Here is a 25,732-nt window from a genome sequence, read left to right on the forward strand (position 1 = left end):
AGATTGAGATTATTACTGTTTTTGTTGTATGTACACTTGATCTTCGTTGCAAACATGCTATGCTAGCGGTAGAACAAATGTGATAATTTGCTTATATTCGAACAAATTTATGTTTGATTAGAATTTCCTCATATGTATATTACTTAAGATATGTATAAAAAGGAACTATATGCATAAGCAAACTGTAATGTTAAACTGGTTAAACTGAACATGTTGTAAATGTGAATGTAATGTTCATACATATTTTTTCTCTTTGTTTGTAGATTTACAAAAAGATACTGAGAAGAACAATCACTAGTAAAGTCACTAAAGTTACCAAGACTGCTTTCTGGAGTTCTTTTCTGGAGTACACTATCTGTTAAGCCTTTGCTCAAGCAACGCAATTGGTTAGAACAGAATACCCTGTTCTATAGATTTGTTGTCTGTTGTTTGTGTGATTCCTGCTGGCACAGCTGTGAACCAGATAAACCCACCAGAAGACAGTTAGTTCACTTTATTATTCTAATGCTGCACACATAGTTGTCTTTCTAAAACAACTCCTTTTAGTTTTTATTTAGTTTTCTTCCTTTTTTTGAATTGCACCACTATGGAATCCTGTTTCCCCCATGAAATAAAATATTAAAAAGGTAAGTGTGACTTTTTATCTGGCAATTCTGACTCTTTTTCTCTCTTTTTTCAGATTTGCGAGATGTAAACTTAGAATTCAAAGAAGAAAAAAAATCAAAATTGTGAGACAAACTCAGAATTAAGAAATACAAACTTGCATCTCACAATTCAGTTTTTTTTCACCAAAGAATTAAAATAATAATAATTGCGACATTTCTTGAATTGCGACAATTCTGACTTTTCTTGCGAATTGCGAGTTTTTATCTCGTAATACTGAAAAAAGTCTGAATTGTGAAAGAAAAACTCAGAATTGACAAATGCGACCTTTTTATTTTTAATTTTTTTACTGCGGTTGAAACAAGCTTCCACACACCACAGAGAAACAGCATCTGAAAATAAAAACAAGTTGTTCTACATGAGGCTCAGCCACTGTTTTGTGTATGAAATATATTGTTTGATGTAATGCAACAAAGAACGTTGATTCTGACATGCACAATAATAAAAAAAGTATCACATGTCTTCAGAAGTTGAAGGTGTCGGTGAATCTGATGGTTTTGGGGACGTAGGTGAGTCTCACTGAAGGGTCACAGTAATTCATGCTCCTGTACTTTGGTGTTTCTCCTGTTGAAAGATGACATGCGTTCTCGTCCTTTGTTTGATGGTCCTTCATTTCCACAACCTTCAGCTCAGGTGAAATCTGACCATCAGAAGCACTAACGCTGAGATCACTTGTACCGGCTGAGGAGAAACGCTGTTCTTGTGGCAGATCTTCTGAGTTCTTCAGTACTCCAGGTTTCTGTAGGATCTGTGTGTTCATCTCTAATGTCTGTATGAGAGGTTTTGTTGAGTTCATGTCCAAACAAACCACAGGAGATGAACCGACCAGATGCATCTTGACTCCATTGAGACGCTGATGTCCTGATCTTTCCTCAGCTTGACACTCTCTCAGAGTCGCATCAGCAACACATGCATCCTTCATTTCTAGACTGAAGGTCTCACTCAGGTCCTGGAGTCTGAGCTCTTTCTGTCCTGCTGAGCCTTTGTCATGCGCTCCTGTAGTTTGACGGCCATGTTCTTGTGAATCGGTTGATTTGTTCTCATGTTGATTTAGTACTTCTTGTGAATTAGTTGATTCGTTCTTGTGTTGCTTTAGTATTTCTTGTGAGTCCGTTGATTTGTTCTTGTGTTGATTTAGTACTTTTTGTGAATCGGATATTTTGTACTTGTGTTGCTTTAATATCTCTTGTGAATCAGTTGATTTGTTCTCATGTTGCTTTCGTGATTCCTGTGAATCATTTGATTCATTCTTGTGTTGCTTTAGTCCCTCTTGTGAATTGGTTGATTTGTTCTTGTGTTGCTTTTGTGCTGCTTGTGAATCAGTTGATTCATTCTTGTGTTGCTTCAGTACTTGTGAATCAATTGATTTGTTCTCATATTGCTTTAGTGCTGCTTTTGAATTGGTTGATTTGTTCTCGTGTTGCTTTATTGCTTCTTGTGAATCGGTTGATTTGTTCTTGTGTTGCTTTAGTGATTCTTTTGAATTATTTGATTTGTTCTTGCACAGCTTTAGTGCTTCTTTTGAATCGGTTGATTCATTCTTATGTTTCTGTAATGATTCTTGCGCATCGTTTGATTTGTTCTTGTGTTGCTTTTGTGCTTCTTGTGAATCAGTTGATTCGTTCATGTGTTGCTTTAGTGCTTCTTGTGGATCAGTTGATTTGTTCATGTGTTGCTTTAGTGCTTCTTGTGGATCAGTTGATTCGTTCATGTGTTGCTTTAGTGCTTCTTGTGGATCAGTTGATTCGTTCATGTGTTGCTTTAGTGCTTCTTGTGAATCAGTTGATTTATTCTCGTGTTGCTCTAGTGGTTCTTGTACATCATTTGATTTGTTCTGTTGCTTTAATCTTTCTTGTGAATCAGTTGATTTATTCTCGTGTTGCTCTAGTGGTTCTTGTGAATTGGTTGATTCATTCTTGTGTTTCTGTAGTGATTCTTGTTCATTGTTTGATTTGTTCTTGTGTTGCTTTAGTGCTTCTTGTGAATCAGTTGATTCGTTCATGTGTTGCTTTAGTCTTTCTTGTGAATAAGTTGATTCATTCTTGTGTTGCTTTAGTGCTTCTTGTGAATCAGTTGATTTGCTCATGTGTTGCTTTAGTCTTTCTTGTGAATAAGTTGATTCATTCTTGTGTTGCTTTAGTGTTTCTTGTGAATCAGTTGATTCGTTCATGTGTTGCTTTAGTCTTTCTTGTGAATAAGTTGATTCATTCTTGTGTTGCTTTAGTGCTTCTTGTGAATCAGTTGATTTGCTCATGTGTTGCTTTAGTCTTTCTTGTGAATAAGTTGATTCATTCTTGTGTTGCTTTAGTGTTTCTTGTGAATCAGTTGATTCGTTCATGTGTTGCTTTAGTCTTTCTTGTGAATAAGTTGATTCATTCTTGTGTTGCTTTAGTGCTTCTTGTGAATCAGTTGATTTGCTCATGTGTTGCTTTAGTCTTTCTTGTGAATAAGTTGATTCATTCTTGTGTTGCTTTAGTGTTTCTTGTGAATCGGTTGATTCATTCTTGTGTTGCTTAAGTACTAGTGAATCAATTGATTTGTTCTCGTATTGCTTTAGTGCTTCTTTTGAATTGGTCGATTCGTTCTTGTGTTGCTTTAATATTTCTTGTGAATTGGTTGATTTGTTCTCATGTTGCTTTAGTGTTTCTTGTGAATCAGTTGATTCATTCTTGTGTCTCTTGATCTTGTGTGTAGAATCGTTTCTGCTCTGCTCCGTCACTAGAGTCTCAAATCTCTTGATTAAACTGCTGAACATGGTTCCGCCTGTTCGTCTGTTTGTTTGTGGTTTCTTTATGTTGTTGTTCTCTGCTGCTGTAAAGCTCTCCAGCATGTTCTGAACCCTGGAGGTTTTTCTCTTCATCCCAGGTCTTGAATCAGCTCTCAGCCCGTTTGTGTCTTTAATATGTCGTTCTTTCGTGTTCAGAGAGCCCACCTCTCTTCTGCGGGTGAGCGCTGGCTTTGGCACGCTCCTCAGAAACTTAGATCTGAGCAGCTGGAAGGCAGTGAGACGTGGACCGGCTCTTCCTAAGGCTGCTGACGGAGAGTTTGGTAGGTCTTGGCTTTGGTAAAGCAGCAGATTCTCTAGAATGGCCCTGACCTCCGGATGTGTTGCACGATCCAGGATCAGCTGTTTCATGGCTCGCCGTTCCAGGGTTGGGATGATGGAGAGCTGCTGCTTATCTCTCTGAGCTCTGTGGAATAAAAGTGTTTTCTGTGCACTCAGAAAGGAGTGACACAACCTATATGTGACTTCTTATGTACAGAATCACATAGAATCAGCTAAAGGGCAGAGTTTATGACTAGTTACGCATTGAGATCAGGTAGTGGACGTTATCCAGAATGATTAACACAGCTAGTTAAAAGTCTTTAAGATTCTAGGAAAAGTGTTTCACATGCATTAGAGTCAGTGAAGAGATCATAAAAATGACTTCAAATGAATCTTTAATCTGTGAATGAACGCTCAAGTTGAACTCTGTGAGTGTTAGTCACCGAACATCACTTTGACCACACCCCCTTTCTCCTAAGCCCCACCCTCCACAGATATAACAGTGTCAGAAAACATGATTGACGGGCACAGAGCATGTCTGATTGGCTAAAGAGACTCTCAGTGCTGTTTTCATAATATATAGTGACGTTTCATGTTTGTTATTACAAAAACACCACAGCAGCATTAAGAGAAAAAGTCTCTTAGTTTTGTTTAAACATAAACAGGTTGATTAACTTTTTTTTTTTTTTTTTTTTACTGATATTATGATAAATATTTCATATGCTAAACATGCTGATAAACTGATAAAATAATTTTTATTTGATTTAATGATGTTTAAGCAGCCAGCTGATAATAGTGAAGGATGGTAATACTCAAAGAGCTTTTTATTTACCAGGTTAACATGAGTTACAGCACAGTTAAGAGTTTGGTGCCACCTTGTGTCAGTCACATGTAAGATTATTCATATTCACAAGATATCTGATAACAGTTCACAATAGTTCCATTTGTTAACATTAGTTTACTACATTAGTTAACATGAACTAACAATAGAAAATACTTCTAAAGCATTTATTAATCCTAGTTAATTTTTATTTCAATATATACGGTGTAGAAAATTATTTTTCAAAGTTGTAAATAAAACAAAGGCTGGAGTTATTGAAGTACATTTTATATTTATATATTTTAGTCTTTCTACTTCGACTCAATGTGTTACTTGCCATTTCTTTGCAATTATTTCTGAAATTTACTAAATGAAAATTATTTTTAAAAATAAATCCTACATCAATTTTTTTTTCAGTGTACTAATACATTATTAAAATCAAAAGTTGTATCTGTTAATGTTATTTAATGGGCCTGAGCTAACATGCACTAACAATGAACAGTTTTATTTATTTTTATTAACTAATTTTAACAAAAATGTATAATTTCTGTGACAAATATATTGCTCACAGTTAATTCATTAAATAACATTTACTAATGGAACCTTGTTGTAAAGTGTAACCGGATATATTGATGTCCCATTTCTTTTAAAATGTTCATGTATAATCTCTTTCAGAAATAGCAGTTTTATTATTTTTGTATTTTTTCCAAATGCTACAGGTTTAAGATAACTAAACTGCCTGAGTCCATATAAATGTGGGATTAACTCCAAGTATGTTAATAAAGGCGGTGGCACAGACGTCAGCTTTACTTCTCTACTGCCGCTGCTCGGTATAATCGTCCTCCCAGATCTTCCAGTTTTTGTCTTTTGTCCAAATTCTGATAGAGTCCAGCAGGAACCTGGTCGATCCCGTAGAGCAGCCCATAAAGACAGCCGGCGATCAGACCTGTCGCACTGCTCTCGCCTGAACAAACATTCACAGTGGCACACAATCCGTCAAACGCTCACACACAGTGAATCCACATAAAAACTGAAGGCTTCTGATTAAATGACTGATGTTTTGTAGACAAACATAAACTGCGGATATGTGTAAATTACAAAACAAAACTCTTAATTAAAAAATTTAAAATGAATTATCTTTTTAATTATTTTTAAATTGTCTATTTAAAATTATATTACCATTTTAATTACAATTATTTTTAATTATTGATTTATTAATTTTTTTTTTACTATTTTTTTATTTTATTTTCCCATACCTCCATTTGTGTTATTTCAGTTTTCATGACTTCACTATTAAAATAATTAAAAATAAAATAGATTACATTTTTAAATGCTGTAATTTTTTTAAACTATATTGTTGTTGTTGTTGTTGTTTTATGGCTGAAGATGGATTGGATATTGAAGGGAAAGCCATCATGAAAAGTTAAAATGTTTTAGGTCACTACATTATTCGCATATTTCCAATAGTATTATTTAATCGTTTTCATGACTTGACTATAAAAGCATGTGTGTCCAAACATTTGGCTGGTTGTGTACATTCATGAATATGGAAAGAGAACATACAGAGATCACTGAAACAGATTCCGTCACAAGTACAAACTGAGCAGCTGGTGTTTCTGCTGTGATCCATGTGTTTATGAATGGTTCCTGACCTCCGTGAAACATGGCCCGTTTGCACAGCTCCTCCCAGCTGGATCCGGCTGCCAGCAGAGCGTCGTACGCAATCATAGGTGCATCGTGACCCCTGCGTCCGGGACAGCCCTCTGAACTCCAGTGCTTGTACATCTGAACACACATGCACGACTGAGACGTATTGATCAGATCACCATGAGCACAAGTACTCGTGATGAGCAACTTCTCCAGTAGAAGGTGTGAGCTCTCTTAGGTTTAGAAATGATGATGGAACTAGTCAATTATGACAAAGTTGAAGTTATGAGATAAATCAGAATTATAAGCTAAAGAGTTGAAATTATCAGATAAAAAGTCATAATTATAAGTCTAAATAGGAGATAAACAGTCATAACTATGAGATAGAAAGTTTAAATGATCAAATAAAAAGTCAATTATGAAATAAAAAGTCAAAATATGAGATAATGTCATAATTATGATGTAGAAAAGTTGGAATTTTGAGATACTAAGTCAAAATGATAAGATAAAGTCAAAATATGAGATAAAGTCCCAATTATGAAATTCATAATTGAAAAGTCATAATTATCACAAAGTCATAGCTAAAAGAGAATTATGAGGTAAAAAGTCAAAATTATGAAATATAAAATCAAAATTATGGGATTAAAACTGCATAATTATGATAAAAAGATACTAAGTTATGATTATAAGATAAAGTCAGAATATGAGATAAGTCAGAATTATGAGATAAAATGTCACAATTATGAAACAAAATCAAAATAATGAGAATAAAATGACAATTACGATATAAAAAAATTGGAGGTTTGAGATACTAAGTCATAAGATAAAGTCAAAATATGAGATGACATTTTTTTGTCATAATTATGACAAAAAAAATCAAAATTAAAATTGAAAATTTGAAATTGTGACTTTTGTCTGTCTGTTTAGTTATTTCTGGTGTGATAAGTTAATGTGATTAAACCAAAGGACTGCGGTGAGATAAATGTGTCTGTCTGTGTATGTTTTACCTTGTCTGTCTCTTCAGCGTCGTATCGGTCAGGGAGTATCGGTTTACTTTGACCGTCTTCTATTCCTCTCTCCTCCAAATAAAACTGCCATTTGGCCTCAAAGTAAAACCACTTCTCCTGATATTCTAGACCGCAGAAGGAAATGCGTCGTCAAGACTTTCTGTCATCTTGTTCTTACACTTATAAACATCTGATCTGCTCACCTGCCATATGCCGGATGGTTTTCCTGCAGTATTCCTCTGCTTTGGGAATGACCGTCATGAGGTCACGACCCCAGCTGACCAGCGGCCTACCCTGGATGGCATATGAGGCGAAGAGAGCCGTACACAGAGAGCCCAGGAACCCTGCACACAGAACGAGACGCATCAGTGAAGGACTGATTGAGAACGGATGGATGTTCATGTGATGAAGCAGGAGCAGATGAGGCACCTATGGGGTGATTGTGGGTCATTCGGCCCGTCTCTATGCTCACTTCAACCAGATTGTCCAGCCGCTCTGGCTGCCAGTAGCGCATACCCACACACATGGCTTTAGTCGCAGCTCCGTGACCAGAACCTGCATGTACAACATCACGCAGATCATTTACTAAGTGTTTCTGTCATAAACTGATCACAGATCAGAACTGGAATACCTCTCATTCCTGCAGTTCTACACAATTCCGCCCCTTGCATGTGTGTTGATTCAATGTTTTTGTCTAATGTGATCATCAGTTTAACACATTTGACCCCGTTTCAATCCAGCAGGTTAAGCTCCATTCAGAACTGAATCGAGAATGTCTTTGAATTGCAATTCGATTCCTGAATTTGAATTGAGGGAGCAAACAGATGCAGAATTGCAATTTGAATGTAACAACGTAGAATTAAAATCAAAAATGTTGTGGCCAGTGCAATTCACATTCACACCTACTGAATGAATTACCCCCATTCGGTTCCTCAGTGTGATTCACAGTGAGCATGTGTGTGTGTCCCATCTGTACCTTTCTCATTGAATGGCGTGTGCCAGGCTAACAGGAAGTTGTGTGGCTTGAGGTTTACGCATCCCTCCACAGTACTGGGCTCTGGAACTCGACCCTGCAGACACACCATGGCCTCCACATAGAGCCGCACCAGCTCCCGGTACAGATCCTCCAGACACCAGTAATCTAACGAGACATGATCAGATCTTCAGGCTGTTTGAGCATGTGTGGCATCCACGGGAGCAGTCATGTGTCAGGACTAATTTAGCCGTGATTAACCGCAGCTGATTAGAGTGTTTATCTGAGGTGGATGGAAGGCATTCTGAGGGCATTAGTGCTCCTCTGGGGCTTCGACAGCAAACAGATGAAGGCCACATGAACGCTTGTGTGTCCATGAACCAGAGGCGGCAGGAGCTGTTAGTAAGTCTTGTTAAATCCTGCAGACTCAACATAATCAATATGAGACAAAGCTACAGTCTCCAGTTTGGTTTATTTGCAGTGGTTGTTTTTGTCTCTGCAGTCAAATGGTGTTGCAATGTGCATAAGTATATGGAGCCATAAGTACATGGCATGCAGGGGAAAAAAAGTAAATTGTGCATACGATTTAATAATTTGTTCCCTTGTTTTAAGTAAATTGTGCGATCGATGTAATAATTTGTTCCCTGGTTTTTTAAGTAAATTGCCCACATTCTCATAAACCGATGCAGATGCCTCTCATTTAAAATGATTCCATGCAATGCTGCAAGGCTTTTGAGAATGTCTCTATAACTCATTCCCAACTCAAAATAAAACCCAATTAAAGTGTCTCTGTCCACAACACAGCACAACACACAACTTAAAGAGAATTATGAAAATACATTTATGAGAATGCGGACAGGAATTAGAAAGAATATTTTACGAGGGACGAGGGAATAAATTATTATATCACTTTACGTAAAACAAGGGAATGAATTAGTAAATCGTGCGCAAGTAAAAAGAAAATTATGACATTGTGACAAATTGATTGTAATGTCATAATTGTCTTTTGAACAAAGTTATAAGATGAAAAGTCATAAGATAAAAATAAAAGTATTACCGGTAGATAAAAAGATAAAAAATCATTACTCATTGATTTTTGTCATAATTATGTACCAAAATTCTAAACAACAACAACAACAAAATATTATTAGATAAAAAAGTAATAATTGACATAAAAATTAAATTATGAGATAATACATCAAAATATGTTATGGCAAAGTCTAAATTATGACCTAAAAATTATGACAAAGTTTTATGTCATTAGGACTTGACGTAACAAAATAATAACAACATGTTATATGGCTCAGTCAGCTAATAAAAGTTGTATTTGTCTTGCATGTCAAATCTTGTGGAATGTGGATACGAAGCGCTTTTGAAAAAGTACAGTTATTACATAAAAAGTCATAATTGACTAAATCAAAGTCAAAATTATAAGATAAGATATACAAGATGATAAATGGATAATTATGACAAAGTCGAAATGATGTAAAAAGTTGAAATTATTTAAGAGTGTGGATAGGATGTGGCACTGTGATCCACTGACTGTCACGACCCTCATGAGCTTTGAACTCAATCCTCCAAAGCATAAAGTGGCTCGTTCGGGCAGCAGGAGCCGCTGTTGTCTGCGGTGAGGACCACGGTCACTTAGGGTCTATTTCGGGTCTACTGAACCGGGAATTAAGCGGTCTGGTGGTCCTGCTGGATTACAGCTCTCAGGGAACTCACTAAAGCTCATGTTATTTACGACGCTCCCAGAGATTAGCGTGTGTCACGGCGCATTAGCATGCAAACGGATCGCCGTGACCCGCAGCTCTATTCTGGGTTCGTTATCAGGCTGTGTGAGGAAAGATTGCTGTATTATCATCAATTCACATTGCAGAGGGAGTTAGTGAGGGACGCCGTGGTCAGCAGAGGGATTTCACATGGATTCATCCCTATTCTGAGAGCAAACACAAGCGGAAAGAGCTTACACATGGATTTAAGTGTTACATTTATAGATATGGAACAAATACACTCACATAGTGTTCTTAAATGACAATGGAAAGTTTCCCAGAATTAAGGCAAAAAAAAAAATAGTAATGGTCGATTTTATTCCATGCAGTCAAAAATTTGGCGGTAAGAGTTTTTGAAAGTATCTTCTGCTCACCAAGGCTGCAATTATTTGATTAAAAATACAGTAAACAAAAATGATAATATTATTGCAAATTAAAATAACTGTTTTATAAGTGAATATATTTTCAAATGTAATTTATTCCTGTGATCTAAGCTGAATTTTCAGCATCATTACTGCAGTCTTGAGTGTCACATGATCCTTTTGAAATAATTCTTATATGCCGATTTGCTGCTCAAGAAACGTTTCTGATAATTATCAGTGTTGAATACAGTTGTGCTGCTTCATATTTTTGTGGAAACCATTATACATTTCATTTTTCAGGATTCTTTGATGAATAGAAAGCTCAAAAGAATAGCATTTATTTGAAATATTGAGATAAAAAGTCAATCATGACAAAAAATTAAAATTATGAGATATTAAGCCATAATTATAGAAAGGGAAAATTATTAAATTAATAAGGTCATAGTTTTGACTTTTTATTTTAGAATTAAGACTTTTTATCTCATATGTAATATTTTATACTTTCAACTTTTTTATCTCAATTTTGACTTGTATGGATTAAAGAGATTAAAAAATTGAAATTATTAAATACTATGTCACAATTATGAGATGAAAGGTCATAATTACGACAAAAAGTCATAATCATGAGATTCTTTGATGAATGAAGAGACGAAAACAGCATTCATTTGAAATGTAAATCTTTTGTGACATTGTAAGTCTTTACTGACACTTTTGATTAGTTTAATGCATCCTTGATAAGTAAAAGGATTAATTTCTTAAAAAAAAAAAAACCTTTTTGAACCATAGTGTATATTGTTTTGTTTCAGTCTCTCTCACCAGTGATCAGGGCCTCTGCAGTGGTCATGTGCATCAGGACTCCGTCACTGAGCGGCCAGTTATCCGCGTCTAGCTTCAAGGCTCCAAGACCCCCGAGAGTGGCTAGTTCCTGCTGAATCTGTTTCCCTGAGATACACATTTCCCACCGGCCCTTGCGGTATCCCAGGGCATCTCCCACTCCTCCGAGAACCATTGCAGCCTGGAACTTTTCCATGAAGGTGCCAGAGATCCTACAGCATCAAATTGGGCTCCTGAACGGCTGGAGGTGACTTTATTCAGCGCAGACACAACAGCTGCATGTGTGCGGCTCTGGAAGCCCAGCCCTCTGTTTACTCCTGCATGGCTTCATCATCTGAACTCGCTCCAGGCGTTATCAGCAGCTCTTTGTGTGGCAGTGCTGAGCTGCGATCAGGTGTCTCCTAAAAAGGCAACTGCTGTGGCACCAGGGTAAGAGGGTCTGTCATCTGCTCCAGGACCCTCAGAGCGGCACATTACTGTCCCACACACACCAAACACACGAGATCTACTGATGAATTATGCAGTTTATACTCCAGCTGGAGTCTATTCTTCCTGCTCTTATTGTACGGTGACCATACATCCTATTTTTCCTGGCCAGGGTTTCTAAATTGCTTAAGATGTCCAGGTTTTGGCTTTGTTTTTCTATTGACCGTCACTCTTCAGTACTCATACACTGTATGTACACATATTTGCATTGCTTTGACCATTCTCTGTAGATCCGCCTTCTCGCACACCACGATTGGTTGATTATGTTCAGTGCCTGCACATTGTTGGTCTACTATTTTTCAGTCATTACCATCAGCAAGTATGAAAACAATAGGAAAACAGCCAAAACCCAGACGTTTTAGGAATTTAGGAACTCCCAGTCAGGACATGTCTGGGAAAAAGAGAACGTACGGTCACCCTACTTTTTTGTGATTATTTATTAGTGTTTGTTATTCTAATCAGAATGACTTGCTCCGCCTTTTCAGCTGAACTCCTCCTCCAATCACATGACTCCATTCCAGTAACGCAACACCTACTTTTTTTACAACCGTCAGTTCCTACGTTTCCTCATTCCGTGTCACTCAAAAACATGTTACAGAAATTAGATGGGTTGCAAATGTTGTTTTATGTTGATAATAATGTGAATTTGGTGACACACCAGATTATCAATTCATACTTGTGCCACAGCATTAATATAGAGAACGAGTTTTGTTAAATAACTTTTATTTACATACATACATAACATTGATATGATGAGGTGAACTGAACTGACACAGTGATATGACGAATATCACAAAGTGAAGAAAATAAAAACAGTGTTAGAAACTCATCCAGACTAACAGCAGACACAGAGGGTGATCTGATTTAAATACTCCTCCGATAACACAGACGCCTGTAAACAATGTGAACAATCAGGATCTCATCAGCATTCGCCAGTGTTTCAATGATGGCTCTTATCCTCATCATTTCATTCATGAGAAATCAGCCTCAGTGATCATATTCATTCAGAAACTCATGAGAATGACGTTCATTAGAGTTCTGATTGAATGATCAGTGACACACCGCATATGCATTAGTCCAAATACTTATTTTATTGTCTGTTCAGATATTTCTACCTATACTCTGACTGTTGTGATAGTGCTGCTGGTGATGTGAGTGGAGCTTAAAGGACTAGTTCAGCCAAAACTGAAAATTCGCTCACCGTCAGGCCATCCAAGAAGTAGATGAGTTTGTTAATTCATGGGAACAGATTTGGAGAAATTTAGCATTTAATCTATTGCTCACCGATGGATCCTCTGCAGTGCCATAAGAATGAGATTTCAAACAGCTTATAAAAACAATACAATAATCCACAAGTAATCCACACAACTCCACTCCATCAATTAAGTGTTTGAAAGAAACAAATTCATCAAAGCATTTTTAACTTCAAACCGTTGATTAATTGATGTGGTGTGGATTATTGTGATGTTTTTATCAGCTGTTTGGACTCTCATTCCGACGGCACCCATTCACTGCAGAGGATCCATTGGTGAGCAAGTGATGTAATGCTACATTTCTCTGCTTTCATGAAGAAACAAACTCATCTACATCTTGGATGGCCTGAGGGTGAGCACATTTTCAGAAAATTTTCATTTTTGGGTGAACTATTGCTGAAATGGTGAAATCTCAAAACAAAACCATGACACACGTTTGATTGTCAATGTCACATGACTAAATTAAGCTTATTTGCTCTTTCTCATGGTAAAGTTCTGCACAGTTAATACTGTATAAATGACAAAATAACTGGACATGCATCTATATGTTGAGCTTGTGACATGCAGTTGACTCACTGAGACTCGTGGGAAACACACTGGTATAAGTGTGCTATGAGGCTAGACAGATTCAGAAGTTCAGTGATGACAGCGCACACGTGATCATGGTGATGTAGTTCAGCCTGGGAGGCCGCTGATCTTCAGCCTCTTGACAGCAGCAGACTCATAATGTATAAACTCTCTCCGTTCAATAATATATATTTTTAAATGCATTTGTTGTTTTTTTATAAAAAAATTCAGTATAGAGAGGCCTCCCTGTAAGCACTCATTATAGAGTCTTGTGATTTTCTGCAGTCACGATCGGCCGAGCGAATTCCACAAAGTCATCAATGAGCACCGGCCACGCACCTGATGACAAAATAATTAAACACTGGCATAAAATCTCAATTATTGCTTATTATACACTTATTATACATGTTATTGTGAACAATTCATTGGTGGATATTATTCTATAAATAGGGGTGCTCCGATCAGGGTTTTTGAGGCCGATCACAGAAAGCAGTATCTGCCGATACCGATCACGATCTTTTTAAAGCCTTCTTTTTAGTATTTATAACTATTTATAGTGATACTCCAATCGGGATTTTTAGACATTTATTCAGGGCCTGAATTTCATTTTTGAAAATGGGGGGAATTCCCCTCTTAGGTGACTCTTGTGAGCGTTATCACAAACTTACCATTGACAGAAATAGTCAGCTCTACTGCCTTTCCTTTTGCATTGAAATCTTTATTACAAGCAATCCTGCGGTTCATAAACCAAGGAGGAACAGGAGGTTGCAGGTTACTGTTGGAAGAGGTGTTAGTGAGGCCAGCAGGGGGTGCTCACCCTGTGGTCTGCGGTGTCAATCCATGTTCATATTTACTGCAAACAATGCGCTGTTACTTTAATTCAGCGGTCGCAGCGCAGCAATAGACTCCATTTGGAAACAATCTCTGCTCTGCTGCAGATGCACCGCTCCTGGAATGCACTGCCGGAGCCCAACTGTGTACAGTGTGAACGCTCTGATCCGTTAACATGAGCGCGGAAAAAATACGCACCACGTATGCACTGCAAACGGAGTAATGTGAACCTGGCGTTATGTGCGTGCGCTGCGAGTGTGCATGAGCGCACGGTCTCCAGGAGAGTGCGTGAGTGCTGAATGGTTAAACACTGGCAAGAATTAAAAAGTAATGCAATTTATAAACTTTAGTGACGATGTGACACTGCCTCGATAGTGCAAGTGACAATTCCTGTGTCTACTGTGCAGTGTGCAGAAAATCCTTGGCAACAAAGTTATGGCTAAAAAACCCACTACAGTTACCGAACTATGGAAGAAGAGTGGACCAAGATCACAGCAGCGCAGTGTGAGAAACTAGTGATGTCCTGCGGTCGCAGATGTGCTGAAGTCATTCAAAGCAGGGGCCTAATTTCTGACAGCCGTAACCCTCCAAAATTGTAGCTGTAATCTTCTTTTGTGCTACAGTTTGATACTATTTAAACTGAACTGAGCTGGATGATGACATCACTTAATTCAATGATGAACTGCCTTTAACTGAAAATTGAGTGTTTACTATTATCCTTTTGCATTGACACACTATTTTGCTATTTTGATACTGTAAAGCTGCTTTGACACAATCTGTATTGTTAAAAGCGCATATAAATAAAGGTGACTTGACTACAGTGGTTACTGTTCTCTAATTTTGATCACTGTGTTTTCCACAAAATGAAGTTTTTTTTAAAATGCCTTTGTTATTTTGTCAAACATGTTAGTATAACAGTGGTATACCCACAGCCAATATTACTTCAAATTTTGAGCGATGAAGATTAACAATATTTTAGAAAAAATCAAGTATTTATAGACTGTTCTCTAATTTTGATCTCCACTGTATAATCTTCATCCAGTCACATGCCTGTTATAAAATCAAGCCCATCCTGCATTTTTCCTCACCGAATATCCAGTTCAAGTATGTCCTTTATAAAAGTAAGTTCATGAATCAGACTCACCCTCCTCGTCATAGTTGGACATGTCATCTGCAATCATGTTTCCAAAGTCTAGCAGCAGGTTCCAAGTGTCTTTAGGGATGGATTTTTTATGATGCTCCTTTGCAGAAACAAGATGGATGAGAAGCAAAACCATCATCAGTTCTTCAGGATTCTCATCATGCATCAAGTGTCAGATCAAACTCCACACATGTATATGAACACGTGTTTCAGAGAGCAGAATCACACGTTGCATTTTCAGCATTGCTACAGCTTCATCAGCCTCAAATATATACAGTATCAACAAAAATAGGACTGGTTTAGTTAAGTATGTAGATCAGATCAGTAATGTGGTGAAAGCGTTCCTGCTGCACAGAGGAAACTTGTGTGAGTGAGCGTTACAGTGACATGAAAGAGCTTGTGGTTTGCTATTATATTTATTCAATAAGTACCAGTAGGAAAGTGTTCCAGAGGTCAAGAAACTTAAAGCGTCCGGTGAGAATGAGATTCCAATAGGCCACGGCCATCTCCAGATCTGAGGCAGAGCGAGACACTGTGAGACACTGGGTGAAGAATCAAGGTCACTGCAAACCTGTGGAAGCTTGTTTCCACCACAGGATAAAAAATTTTTTTTAAAAGTAACTGCGACTTTTTTTTATCTTCACTTATTTCTAGCTATTCTGAGATATCAAGTCAAAATTGCAAGATATAAACTCATAATTCTGAGAAGAAACTTTGGAATTGTGAGAAAGAAATATTGTTAGTAGTATTTAAAATGTTTTATTCTGTGGTGTAAACAAAAAAACAAAAAAAAAGGGGGGAAAAAAAAAAAACCTGGGAGGATGTAAACTCATAATTGCAAGAAAAAAGTCTGAATTGTGAGATAAAAAGTCACAATTACCTTTATTTTTTTCCGATGGTAGAAACAAGCTTCCATTGAAACCAACTAAATACATTGGTGTTTCTATGCAAACACTGACCCGCACTACAGCACGATCCCTGTGTAGGGAACAGCAGAGCCGATGTTTACTAGACTAATCACTCACCTAAACCCTTCTGACCAGGATTCTTGGCAAAGCTAAACGTGAACTGATAGAAATCTTTGAACTTCCCAGAATCCTTCAGCTCCTGCTCTAGTCTGGGTAAAAGACTCTTCAGCTTCTCTGGACTATCACACCTAGACAAACAAACACATGCAAAACACACTGTAACTACACAGGGAGAAAATACTGTATCTGCATGGAAATAATGTCAAATTGCCTTAAAACTTCATTGTAAGGTTTTAATTTCTTATTTGTAGTTCATTAATACTGTTATTTTCCTGTAGGGCTGCAACTAACGATTATTTTGATAATCGATTAGTTGGGCGATTCTTCTTCGATTAATCGGATAAAAAGCCTCTTTTTGTTTTTTTTTTTTTACTGACAAAACACACTATTCCACATCCTGCCCAATGCTGTCCTTCAAACAAACGTGCCTACTGAATGCTATGAAAACAGACTGCATGGTGAATATATCTCTATGCTATACATTATGTGTAAAAGAGTTATAAAGCACAGTTTAAATGGACAGTTTAAACAGACAAATGGACAAATGACAGTTTAATTCCCTATATTAAAAATGGAAATAATAATGATGAAGATAATGAAAGAAAAACACAAACTCCGTGTTAACAGACAAGAGGAATGTTCTGCAGGAACACACACATTCACTCTGAAAACCGTAACCTGTTACTGTCATTTCTTTATTCTGTTAATGTAAGAAACGTCATACATTTAAATTCAATCACACTCTGTTATCCCTTTACAGTTATTATCATCAGTTACGCTCATTCAGTGAAGACTGAAGTTTAACGCAGACTGTCAGGAAGAGCCTTCATGCAAAAGAAACATTCACGTGAATATTTAACATTTACAGCAAAGATTTTTACAGTCTATGATATTACTGTAAAATGCAGTTTATGCACTGAGAAAACATAACTCACACATTAAACAGCACATGCATCTGTCAAAGCGCCAGACAGGACAAGCCATGTTAAACATTACGCTAATGCATTAGCTTTAAGGTTAAATTAAAGCATTCTCATGTTTCAGGCAGCTTGGATCACGCATCTTTCCCGCAGCAGCTCACTCTGTTTCATCCGCTATTTTTAGATGCATTTCGTCCATACTAGAAATGCTGTCATTTGACGTGACTGGCGGAAATTTTCCGTGCGCGGTGGGCAGATCTAATCGATAATGACATTCGTTGTCGATTATTTTCATTATCGATTATTATCAATTTTATCCATTAGTTGTTGCAGCCCTATTTTCCAGTTTATTTTTGTGAAGCTGCTTTGAGACAATCTCTATTATACTATATATATATAGTGTCACATGATCCTTCAGAATCATTCTTATATGTTGATTTGCTGCTCAAGAATCATTTCTGATTATTATCAATATTGAAAACAGTTGTGCTGCTTCATATTTTTGTGGAAACTGTGACATTTTATTTTTCAGGATTCTTTGATGAAAAGAAAGTTCAAAAGAACAGCATTTATTTGAAATGGAAAACTTTTGTAACAATTTATAATATCTATTTACTGTCACTTCTGAACAATTTAATGCGTCAGTGATAGATAGATTTAATTTTTGATATTTTTTTTACTAGTGAGTGCAGGACACTATAGTTAATTTATGTAAGTGAGGATAGCAAAATAAAGTAAACTGTGACATATTATACACAAAAATTCTTCATACAGTGGACTACCAGTAAAACTGATACAAATTTGGGACCAAAAAGTATTCAGACACTTTGAACTGAGCATGTTTTGCTTAAGTGTTATCTGACATTATCAAGATGAATTTGTTCTGACACAGTTTAACTCTTGTCATGTTTTATTCCCATTTTCTAAACTATAGCGAAAAAAACTGTGATAATGTGTGAAATGTTGAAGGTGTCTGAATAAATTTTGGTTTGACTGTATATGTTTCTTATGTATTTGGGGTGTCGTGTTGGGGATTAAGACTTTTTGTGTTTTGTTGATATTGTTAAATTGCTAATGTCTCACCCCAGCTCTGACATGCCGTCCAGGAACTCTTTGCGGCTGAACTCGCACTGCGTCGCCGCTCTAAATTTCCACGCCACAATCAGGATGCTGACACTGGACGGATCCAGCATGAGGTCGTCACAGAACTGCTGGACCCCGTCGATGCCGATCTTATTCTCATCATGTGGATCTGCAGACAGAAGCAGCATAAATAAAGATACAAACACACACAAACACACACGCTTAGTGCCACTTACCTTTATACCGGTTGTACAGCTGATCCAGCTTCTTGCGATCCACTGCTGTTTTCATGGAGTCTCTTCGGTAGATATCAGGGTTCTGGAAGTAGTTATCGGTGGCCGTCTCTAGTCTCCAGTCATTGTGGGTCAGGCAGTAGAGGGCGGTTCTCTCTGCGGCCCGCGTGAAGGACATAAACTGACGGATCTTTTCCTTCTGGGACAACTTCAATTTATGCTGGGGAACAGAAGTTAATGTGAGCGCTTGCTTTCTGAACAACAACACCAGCCTCAGTGACCTGACTGCTCTACTGTTAAATAATAGTTACAGTAAACACAGGTAGTTAGTTAAGTATGTCCTCACTGTGTGAAATTTCAACATGACACGACAGTCACCTTATATGGAAGCTTGTTTCCGAAGCCTGTTTCAAAAAAATAAAAAAGGTAATTACGACTTTTATCTCACAATTCAGATTTTTTTCTTCCTTAGTTTATATTCCAAAATTCTGTGTTTTTAACCTTGGTAATTCAGAGAAAAAAAATTCAGAATTGCAAGATATTAACTGAGAATTGCGAGAAAAATCCACCATAAACCAATATATAAACTTGCAATTGCAAGAAAAAGTCAGAATTGTGAGATAAAAAGTCAGTTACTAGGGCTGCACGATTATGACAAAAATCATAATTGCCGATTATTTCCTTGAAATTGTGATTATTAATTACGATTATCACAATTTACATTAAATTATGTTTATATTATACCATTGTTTGATGCAACTGCATGCTGTATTTTTATATGAAAATAAACAAGCTGAAAACACTCTAACTGAAAAACCTTTAGTGCTTTTCTATAGTATTAAGCCTCAAATGTCAAATATACATCGGATTGGTTTCTTCTTTAAATTATAAAAAAAATTAAAAATATGAATGGTATTATAATGTTATACTAAAACAATGGAAAAACCCTTAAGATAACATGTAGAAAGAAAAAAACATATCTTTTTACGCCAGAAAAATTAGAAAACGGCTCCTTTTTCGTTTTTTTCCAAAAAACAAAAAAACGAGAATTCAGCTTAAATTTTCGTTTTTCCTTCATGGGTGGAAAAATGAATAAACAGCTTGAATATTCGATTTCTACACGTGGGCGGGATCCTAACAGTTACCTTTTTTATTCTCTAATCTGTGGTGGAAACAAATTCAGAATTACGAGATGTAAAATCAGCATTAAGATAAAAAAGTCAGAATAGCGTAAACTTGAAATTGTGAGGGGAAAAAAGTCAGAATTCTGAGTTTATCTCTTTTTTCCCCCTCAGAATTGCGAGAAAAAAGGTCAGAATTGTGACATCAAAACTCGAATTTACCTTTTATATGGAAATAAATAAATAAATATATATATATATATATAAGCAGAAAATTTCACTAGCCATTCAAACTTTTACCACAATAACCATATTTATGCCAGAATACCAGTTACTAAAGTAAAATCAGCTGATTACATTCATAGTGATTTTTTTTTTAAATTTCATAATTTAACAATTTAATTATTTTTGATGACAATGGTTACCACGGTTTAACATAGTAAAAGTATGTGTAGAACAGGGAATTTTAAGGCGTAACTTTGCTTACTATGCTAAACTGACATCATATGTATATGAAATTATGATTATTCAAATACTAAAAAAATTATACAGTGTAACCTATATACGAAGAGCCTGATCTGAGCGTTAAATCAAACCTTTATCATAAAGTACAGTGGTTGTACCATGGTATAGTGATGTATCAGCAGATAGGTACCATATTCTGAAATATTTTACAGTATTGATTACCACATTCGTATATCATAATGACATTTACGTGGTATTACCAGAGTACACGTATTTTTTTGTCTCTGAAGGGTTAAAGATCTCGGTATCAGTGTATGAAACCGGTTCCGGTGAGGTCCTTTGATTGAAACGCCTTCATCTGACCCTCCATTTCCCTCATAAACTGACGCACGGAAAACATTGTGACAAAGCGACTCGAGCGCAGAACGAGCGTCTGTTTACAGTCATCACACTGCCCCGGTGGCATTTCAGATAAACACTACTGCCCCCCCTGCACGAGTCTCTAGTTCGCTCACCTACCATCTTTTCACGCGCAGCTTCATGTCCAGCGGAGCTCCCTGTGCGCATGCGCGGAAACCAGCGACCGCTCATGCTCAGGGGAATTCTGGGAGTTGTAGTTTTTCCACCTGTGTGGCTCTCGAAGTAAGCTGACAGATGTTTCACTTACAGAACCTCTAATCTTTAATTTTGTGCACAAACACGGCATTGATATAAGTAAGTATGGAGTAGTAATTAATTCTGAATTATTTGTAATTACAAAAAAGTGCTATTAGTAATTATACCTATGGCATATTTATAGTCTATGGAAGTCCATTTCTGCCATGGGATGAATGAATGAATGAATGAATGAATGAGACTTTTATATCTAAGTTCATATCTCACAATTTTTACTTTTTTCTCACAATTTTCTGAGTTTATAGCTCACAAATATAATTTTTTTTGCAGAAAAAAAGTCTGAATTGTGAAATATAAACTCAGAATTCTGACTTTTTTTTTCCCAATTTTGAGTTTACACTTTGCAATACTGAGTTTACCTTTTCCCTCTCAATTCTGAGTTTACATCTTGCAATTCTGTTGTTTTCCACGAAAAAATAATAATAGGAATAATAATAATAATAATAATAATAATAAAAAGTTCTTTGCAACATTTTATCTCACAATTCAAACTTTTCAATTTACAATTCTGACTTTTTTCTCCCAATTTTGAGTTTACAACTCACAATTCGGATTTATGGACCTTTTTCACATTTCCGGGTTTCTAAGCAGTGGAAGTCGTCATAGTTGGGTTAACTTGAAGAGCGGTGAATGGGAGAGCACTACAAATATATTTTTTGCATTCCCATTTGCTCAAATAGCAAAAGAAAAACTCCACGATAGTGTTTTCATGAAAAATATATATATATATATGAAAAACTTTCGAGGATTTACGATGCTGATGACCGTTAAAGGCGTCGTCACAGTCTTGTGAACTTTCCTTTTTCTTCTCAGAATTGCGAGACACTTACAATTCTGCATTTATATAAAAAAAATCGAGTTGTGAGATAAAAAGGCGCAATTACCTTTTTTATCCCGTGGCAGAAACAAACTTCCATAATACTTCTGAATTTCTTCCTGGGGCAGATTGAAAACTACAAATCCCACAATGCACGCGCTACTGTTATGATTCAGAACTCATCACAGTTCTGTTTTCAGGGCTAGTAAAATAAAACATAAGGTGAAAAACGAGCACCGAAGAATGACAGCCACCGATCTGTGCGAAAACACAAACGCGACTAATGTTCGTTACTCTTCCGCGAACATTCTGTTAAGTTTAATCGAGTATGAGAGTGTTTAGTGCTGTCACTGCCGTGGGGTCGAGTTTGTGAGGAGCTCTCATCATCTCCCGCAAGCCGAGCTCGTTACCTGGTCCGGGACTCGAAAGTAAATTACCGGCGGATGACTGTCTGGCTGTCCGGGAGCTTTATGTCGTTTTAAGAGCCGCCTGAGGTCGGTGTGCGCGCGCAGCGCTCGCTCTTAGTATGTGGCGTCACAAGAGCGCGATTGTTTCCTTCATTTACTGACGAGTTCCACCAGTTAACAGCAGTTTACTTACCAGGTATGAGTTAGTACTCCCTTTCTGTGTTATCGCTGATATTACCTTGCAGAATTTAATTTATAAAATGTATTTGAAGTGGATGATTTAGACAGCCGTGAGTAATAATCTGCGATGTAAAGCGTTTGATGGACGGTCGGCATAAATCTACGTTATACTTTAAATAATATAGTGATTTACAGTAGTGATAATTCGCGACAAGTCGGTTGGCATTGGTTAGTTGTTATTAAGTGAAATTATTCTTAAACACCAACAACACGTCATCGCTGTGTCGGATGCGAATGCGTGTCGTTCTCTTATCATATTAAATGTAAATTAAATATTATGTCACATCTCGAAAAGATTATCCTTCCTGCCTGTCCTCAGTATTACTAACCATTACCCTGTTAGGGTTAGCTTTTAACTCTGTACTTGTTCAGCTGTAAAAATGATATAAAATCTCTTTGTACAAATACAGTAATAGCCTCTTTATGTAGCCTACTCTCACTAGTACTACCCAGAAATTCTATAAAAGAATTACCATCAAGATTTTCTAAAAAAACATAAAAGACTTTCCAGATGGACCAAAATATATGAAGTTTTTTTTTCCACACACACACAAAAAAATTCTAAGGCAAGACTTGAGGTCATCCCGTCTTATCTATTCACTAGACACCCCAGGGCGGTCTTCTTTTTTCCAAGAGCAGGCAATTACATGTTTAGGCTCCAGTAAACAAAGAATAAACAGCAGTCTTTCATGTTTGGTAATTCTAAAATTCAGAGGATAAATGTATAATACACAGAGCCTGGGGTCAAGAGGGCTCTAACCCTTTGCCAATAATTTGACTTACTATATCCAGTATTTTACACAGAAGCAATTAACTCTAGTGCACTCCCAACATACAATGAAATAAAGTTCCCTTCTCTTGTTTACATTTATAACATACATCAGGAATATTGGGGTTAAAATTATGTAACTTGACCGGAGTGATGTATTGACTAGTTAACCATTTATACTGAAGCAATCTCAAATGGGTGCTCATTATGGAGCCCCTAAAGAGGCATGGTGGTGGAAAAAAATACAAGATGGGAGGAAAAAATATTTTTCAAAACTTTTGCATTCTCTTGCAAAGATATTTGTGTTCTCTCGCAAAACTTGTTGAGTTCAGACAAACACTTCCTCTTTTATTTTACAGCTTGTAGAAGTCCAAACAGCTCCGCAGGTTCACAATAGAGCGGTTCATAGAGTTATTTTGAACTTGGACTCATGTACGTATAAAGAAATACAGTCAGCACTTAGTTCAAGGCACTGTTTTGGGACATTCTGAAAGGCTTCCCGTGGCTTAATGTACGAAAACAGAGACATTGGAGGACCAAATTCAGTACACACCTTATTTATAAAGCATACTATTTACAGACAATCAGAATAGCCCAGAATATGAACGTAACGTTCTAAAATGCATGTTGTGTTTTTTCCCCCATAGAAAACGTTATAAAGAAAACACTTAACGTGGCTTTAGTCGAGGGCGCTTGTTATTCCAAATGAAGTTTGTGAAAGTTTTTTTTTCCATCAGGGCAAAAAAGGAATGGGGATGGATTGGAAGAGATTTAACAATTTGGATAAAATTGACATTTTTAATAAATAAAGACTTCCAATTAAGGAAATAAGGAGCTTTGTCCACCTGTTCAGCAGAGCAATTACAGATTTTGATAAGGGCTTAGAGTTAGCCGATATAATTTTATTAACAGTAGGATTCATTTTTATTCCAAGATAGGTAAAACACTCTTGTGAAACTGTTAAAGGCATCTGAACAGGTGGGTGAAGCCTCTCTTCTTAATGGAGGAACAAAAACACAGACTTAGAATTCTTAATTTTATACCCTGAGAATTCCCCAAAAATTTTGCACATTTTATAAATGAGATTACATTCTACATAAAATTTTTACCAGAATAAAATTATTATATAATACATTTCATTCTTGACAGAAAATGTATACAGCATAATATCTGTATCATTTTATTTAGAGAAGTTATTGTTTTATATAACATCCATCTTGTTATGCAACATTACATTTGTGAAAGTTTTTTTTTCCATCAGGGCAAAAAAGGAATGGGGATGGATTGGAAGACATTTAACAATTTGGATAAAATTGACATTTTTAATAAATAAAGACTTCCAATTAAGGAAATAAGGAGCTTTGTCCACCTGTTCAGCAGAGCAATTACAGATTTTGATAAGGGCTTAGAGTTAGCCGATATAATTTTATTAACAGTAGGATTCATTTTTATTCCAAGATAGGTAAAACACTCTTGTGAAACTGTTAAAGGCATCTGAACAGGTGGGTGAAGCCTCTCGGCTTCATAATGGAACTGAAATAAAGACTTAGAATTCTTAATTTTATACCCTGAGAATTCCCAAAAAATTTTGCACATTTTATAAATGAGATTACATTCTACATAAAACTTTTAACAGAATAAAATTATTATATAATACATTTCATTCTTGACAGAAAATGTATACAGCATAATATCTGTATCATTTTATTTAGAGAAGTTATTGTTTTATATAACATCCATCTTGTTATGCAACATTACATTATCATAATTTCAGTTTTGAGTTGAGTTGTTTTGTGAATGATTGACACGTCTTTCTCGTGATTCAGTGTTGAAATGCTGATGAATATCATTGTATGTCAGTGACAGCTGTGCATCTGAACCTGTATTTCTGCAGGATGTAGGTGTGACGAGAGGTACACACTTCAGGGTTGTTTGTCTAGTTAGTGACACACCTCATACCAACACAGATTTTAGTGTTCATCTATTTGGTGACAGCTGCAGCTTTGGTTTGTGCTGTTCACACTGTTATGAAACAAACATGCTACGGTAGTCAGTGTTACCGGTGTTAAACGGTGTTCGGTTATACACTACTCAAAAGGCTCTTTATGGCAATATTTCTATATTTAATGTAAGTGAGTTTGTCTTTGTTTGTTTTGTTGTGTTTTATTGTGTTTTTCATAAAAAAATAAGCATTCGTTTTAAAGGGGGAAATCCAAAGATCTTTCATTTATTTGTTCATTTATATATATATATATATATATATATCATTGCCACAAATTAAGAATTCATTCCAACAACTTAATTTTTTCCATTGTTTAAATTAAATTGTGCCCAACTGCCCATGAACGTCTCAGGTTACGTATGTAACCATGGTTCCCTGAGAAGGGAACGAGACACTGCCTCCTCTAGGGGTTGCTATGGGGAACGCCTTCAGCATGATCGGTGTCTGAAGCATACATCTTAAAACGACAATAACATTGGCCGGTGACAGCCTATGACATCATTACCCTGCGCGATCACAGTATAAAAGGGCGCCGGGATAACACGTCATCCTCTTCTTCGTCTGAAGCTT

The 25,732-nt window shown here is 36.5% G+C and overlaps 3 protein-coding genes across 8 annotated transcripts in view; 1 reads left to right on the forward strand and 2 right to left on the reverse strand.

Annotated features, from left to right (window-relative positions):
• Nucleotides 1-5,156: 5,156 nt before the first annotated feature.
• On the reverse strand, nucleotides 5,157-11,576 carry adprhl1 (ADP-ribosylhydrolase like 1). Its single transcript, XM_016561486.1, has 7 exons — nucleotides 11,107-11,576; nucleotides 8,160-8,324; nucleotides 7,613-7,738; nucleotides 7,387-7,527; nucleotides 7,184-7,308; nucleotides 6,182-6,314; nucleotides 5,157-5,493 (listed from the first exon to the last, which is right to left on the reverse strand). Exons 1-7 carry the CDS (start codon nucleotides 11,318-11,320, stop codon nucleotides 5,336-5,338), a joined length of 1,062 nt encoding a protein of 353 aa, XP_016416972.1. The 5' UTR covers nucleotides 11,321-11,576; the 3' UTR covers nucleotides 5,157-5,335.
• A 661-nt stretch (nucleotides 11,577-12,237) lies between these two features.
• On the reverse strand, nucleotides 12,238-22,249 carry dcun1d2b (DCN1, defective in cullin neddylation 1, domain containing 2b). 6 transcript variants are annotated; one of them, XR_001640758.1, is made up of 8 exons: nucleotides 20,772-20,890; nucleotides 18,670-18,886; nucleotides 18,434-18,602; nucleotides 16,428-16,558; nucleotides 15,834-15,916; nucleotides 15,406-15,502; nucleotides 13,440-13,769; nucleotides 12,238-12,502 (listed from the first exon to the last, which is right to left on the reverse strand). XR_001640758.1 is itself a non-coding variant. In XM_016561491.1 (7 exons), the coding sequence occupies exons 2-7, from the start codon at nucleotides 18,842-18,844 to the stop codon at nucleotides 13,690-13,692; spliced, it is 735 nt and encodes a 244-aa protein (XP_016416977.1). In that variant the 5' UTR covers nucleotides 18,845-18,886; nucleotides 22,182-22,249; the 3' UTR covers nucleotides 13,412-13,689. The 6 variants fall into 6 exon arrangements, 5 of the variants coding, with proteins under 5 accessions (XP_016416977.1, XP_016416975.1, XP_016416973.1 ...); XM_016561491.1 differs by lacking the exons at nucleotides 12,238-12,502; nucleotides 20,772-20,890 and adding an exon at nucleotides 22,182-22,249 and having other exon boundaries at nucleotides 13,412-13,769; XM_016561489.1 differs by lacking the exons at nucleotides 12,238-12,502; nucleotides 20,772-20,890 and adding an exon at nucleotides 22,155-22,222 and having other exon boundaries at nucleotides 13,412-13,769.
• A 16-nt stretch (nucleotides 22,250-22,265) lies between these two features.
• The window catches only part of LOC107747074 (transmembrane and coiled-coil domain-containing protein 3), a gene marked incomplete at its 3' end in the record, with an annotated part of 21,530 nt that continues 18,063 nt past the window's right edge, over nucleotides 22,266-25,732 (forward strand). The window contains exon 1 of the mRNA XM_016561496.1: nucleotides 22,266-22,347. The remainder of the gene's footprint in view (nucleotides 22,348-25,732) is intronic.

The sequence above is a fragment of the Sinocyclocheilus rhinocerous genome, unplaced genomic scaffold (assembly GCF_001515625.1).
Source record: "Sinocyclocheilus rhinocerous isolate Xijiao unplaced genomic scaffold, SAMN03320098_v1.1 scaffold589, whole genome shotgun sequence".
In the NCBI taxonomy this organism is placed as follows: domain Eukaryota; kingdom Metazoa; phylum Chordata; class Actinopteri; order Cypriniformes; family Cyprinidae; genus Sinocyclocheilus; species Sinocyclocheilus rhinocerous.

Coding starts and splice junctions, on each gene's coding strand:
- adprhl1 (XM_016561486.1), bottom strand. CDS start 11,320: ATGGAAAAGTTCCAGGCTGCAATGGTTCTCGGAGGAGTGGGAGATGCC. Junction 6,315..7,183: donor ACGCTGAAGAGACAGACAAG/GTAAAACATACA, acceptor ATGTGTGTTCAG/ATGTACAAGCACTGGAGTTC. Junction 5,494..6,181: donor ACGGGCCATGTTTCACGGAG/GTCAGGAACCAT, acceptor ATGTTTGTTCAG/GCGAGAGCAGTGCGACAGGT.
- dcun1d2b (XM_016561487.1), bottom strand. CDS start 20,843: ATGAGCGGTCGCTGGTTTCCGCGCATGCGCACAGGGAGCTCCGCTGGA. Junction 18,887..20,771: donor AAGCTGCGCGTGAAAAGATG/GTAGGTGAGCGA, acceptor TCTGTTCCCCAG/CATAAATTGAAGTTGTCCCA. Junction 15,917..16,427: donor TCCTGGTCAGAAGGGTTTAG/GTGAGTGATTAG, acceptor GCTCTGCCTCAG/ATCTGGAGATGGCCGTGGCC.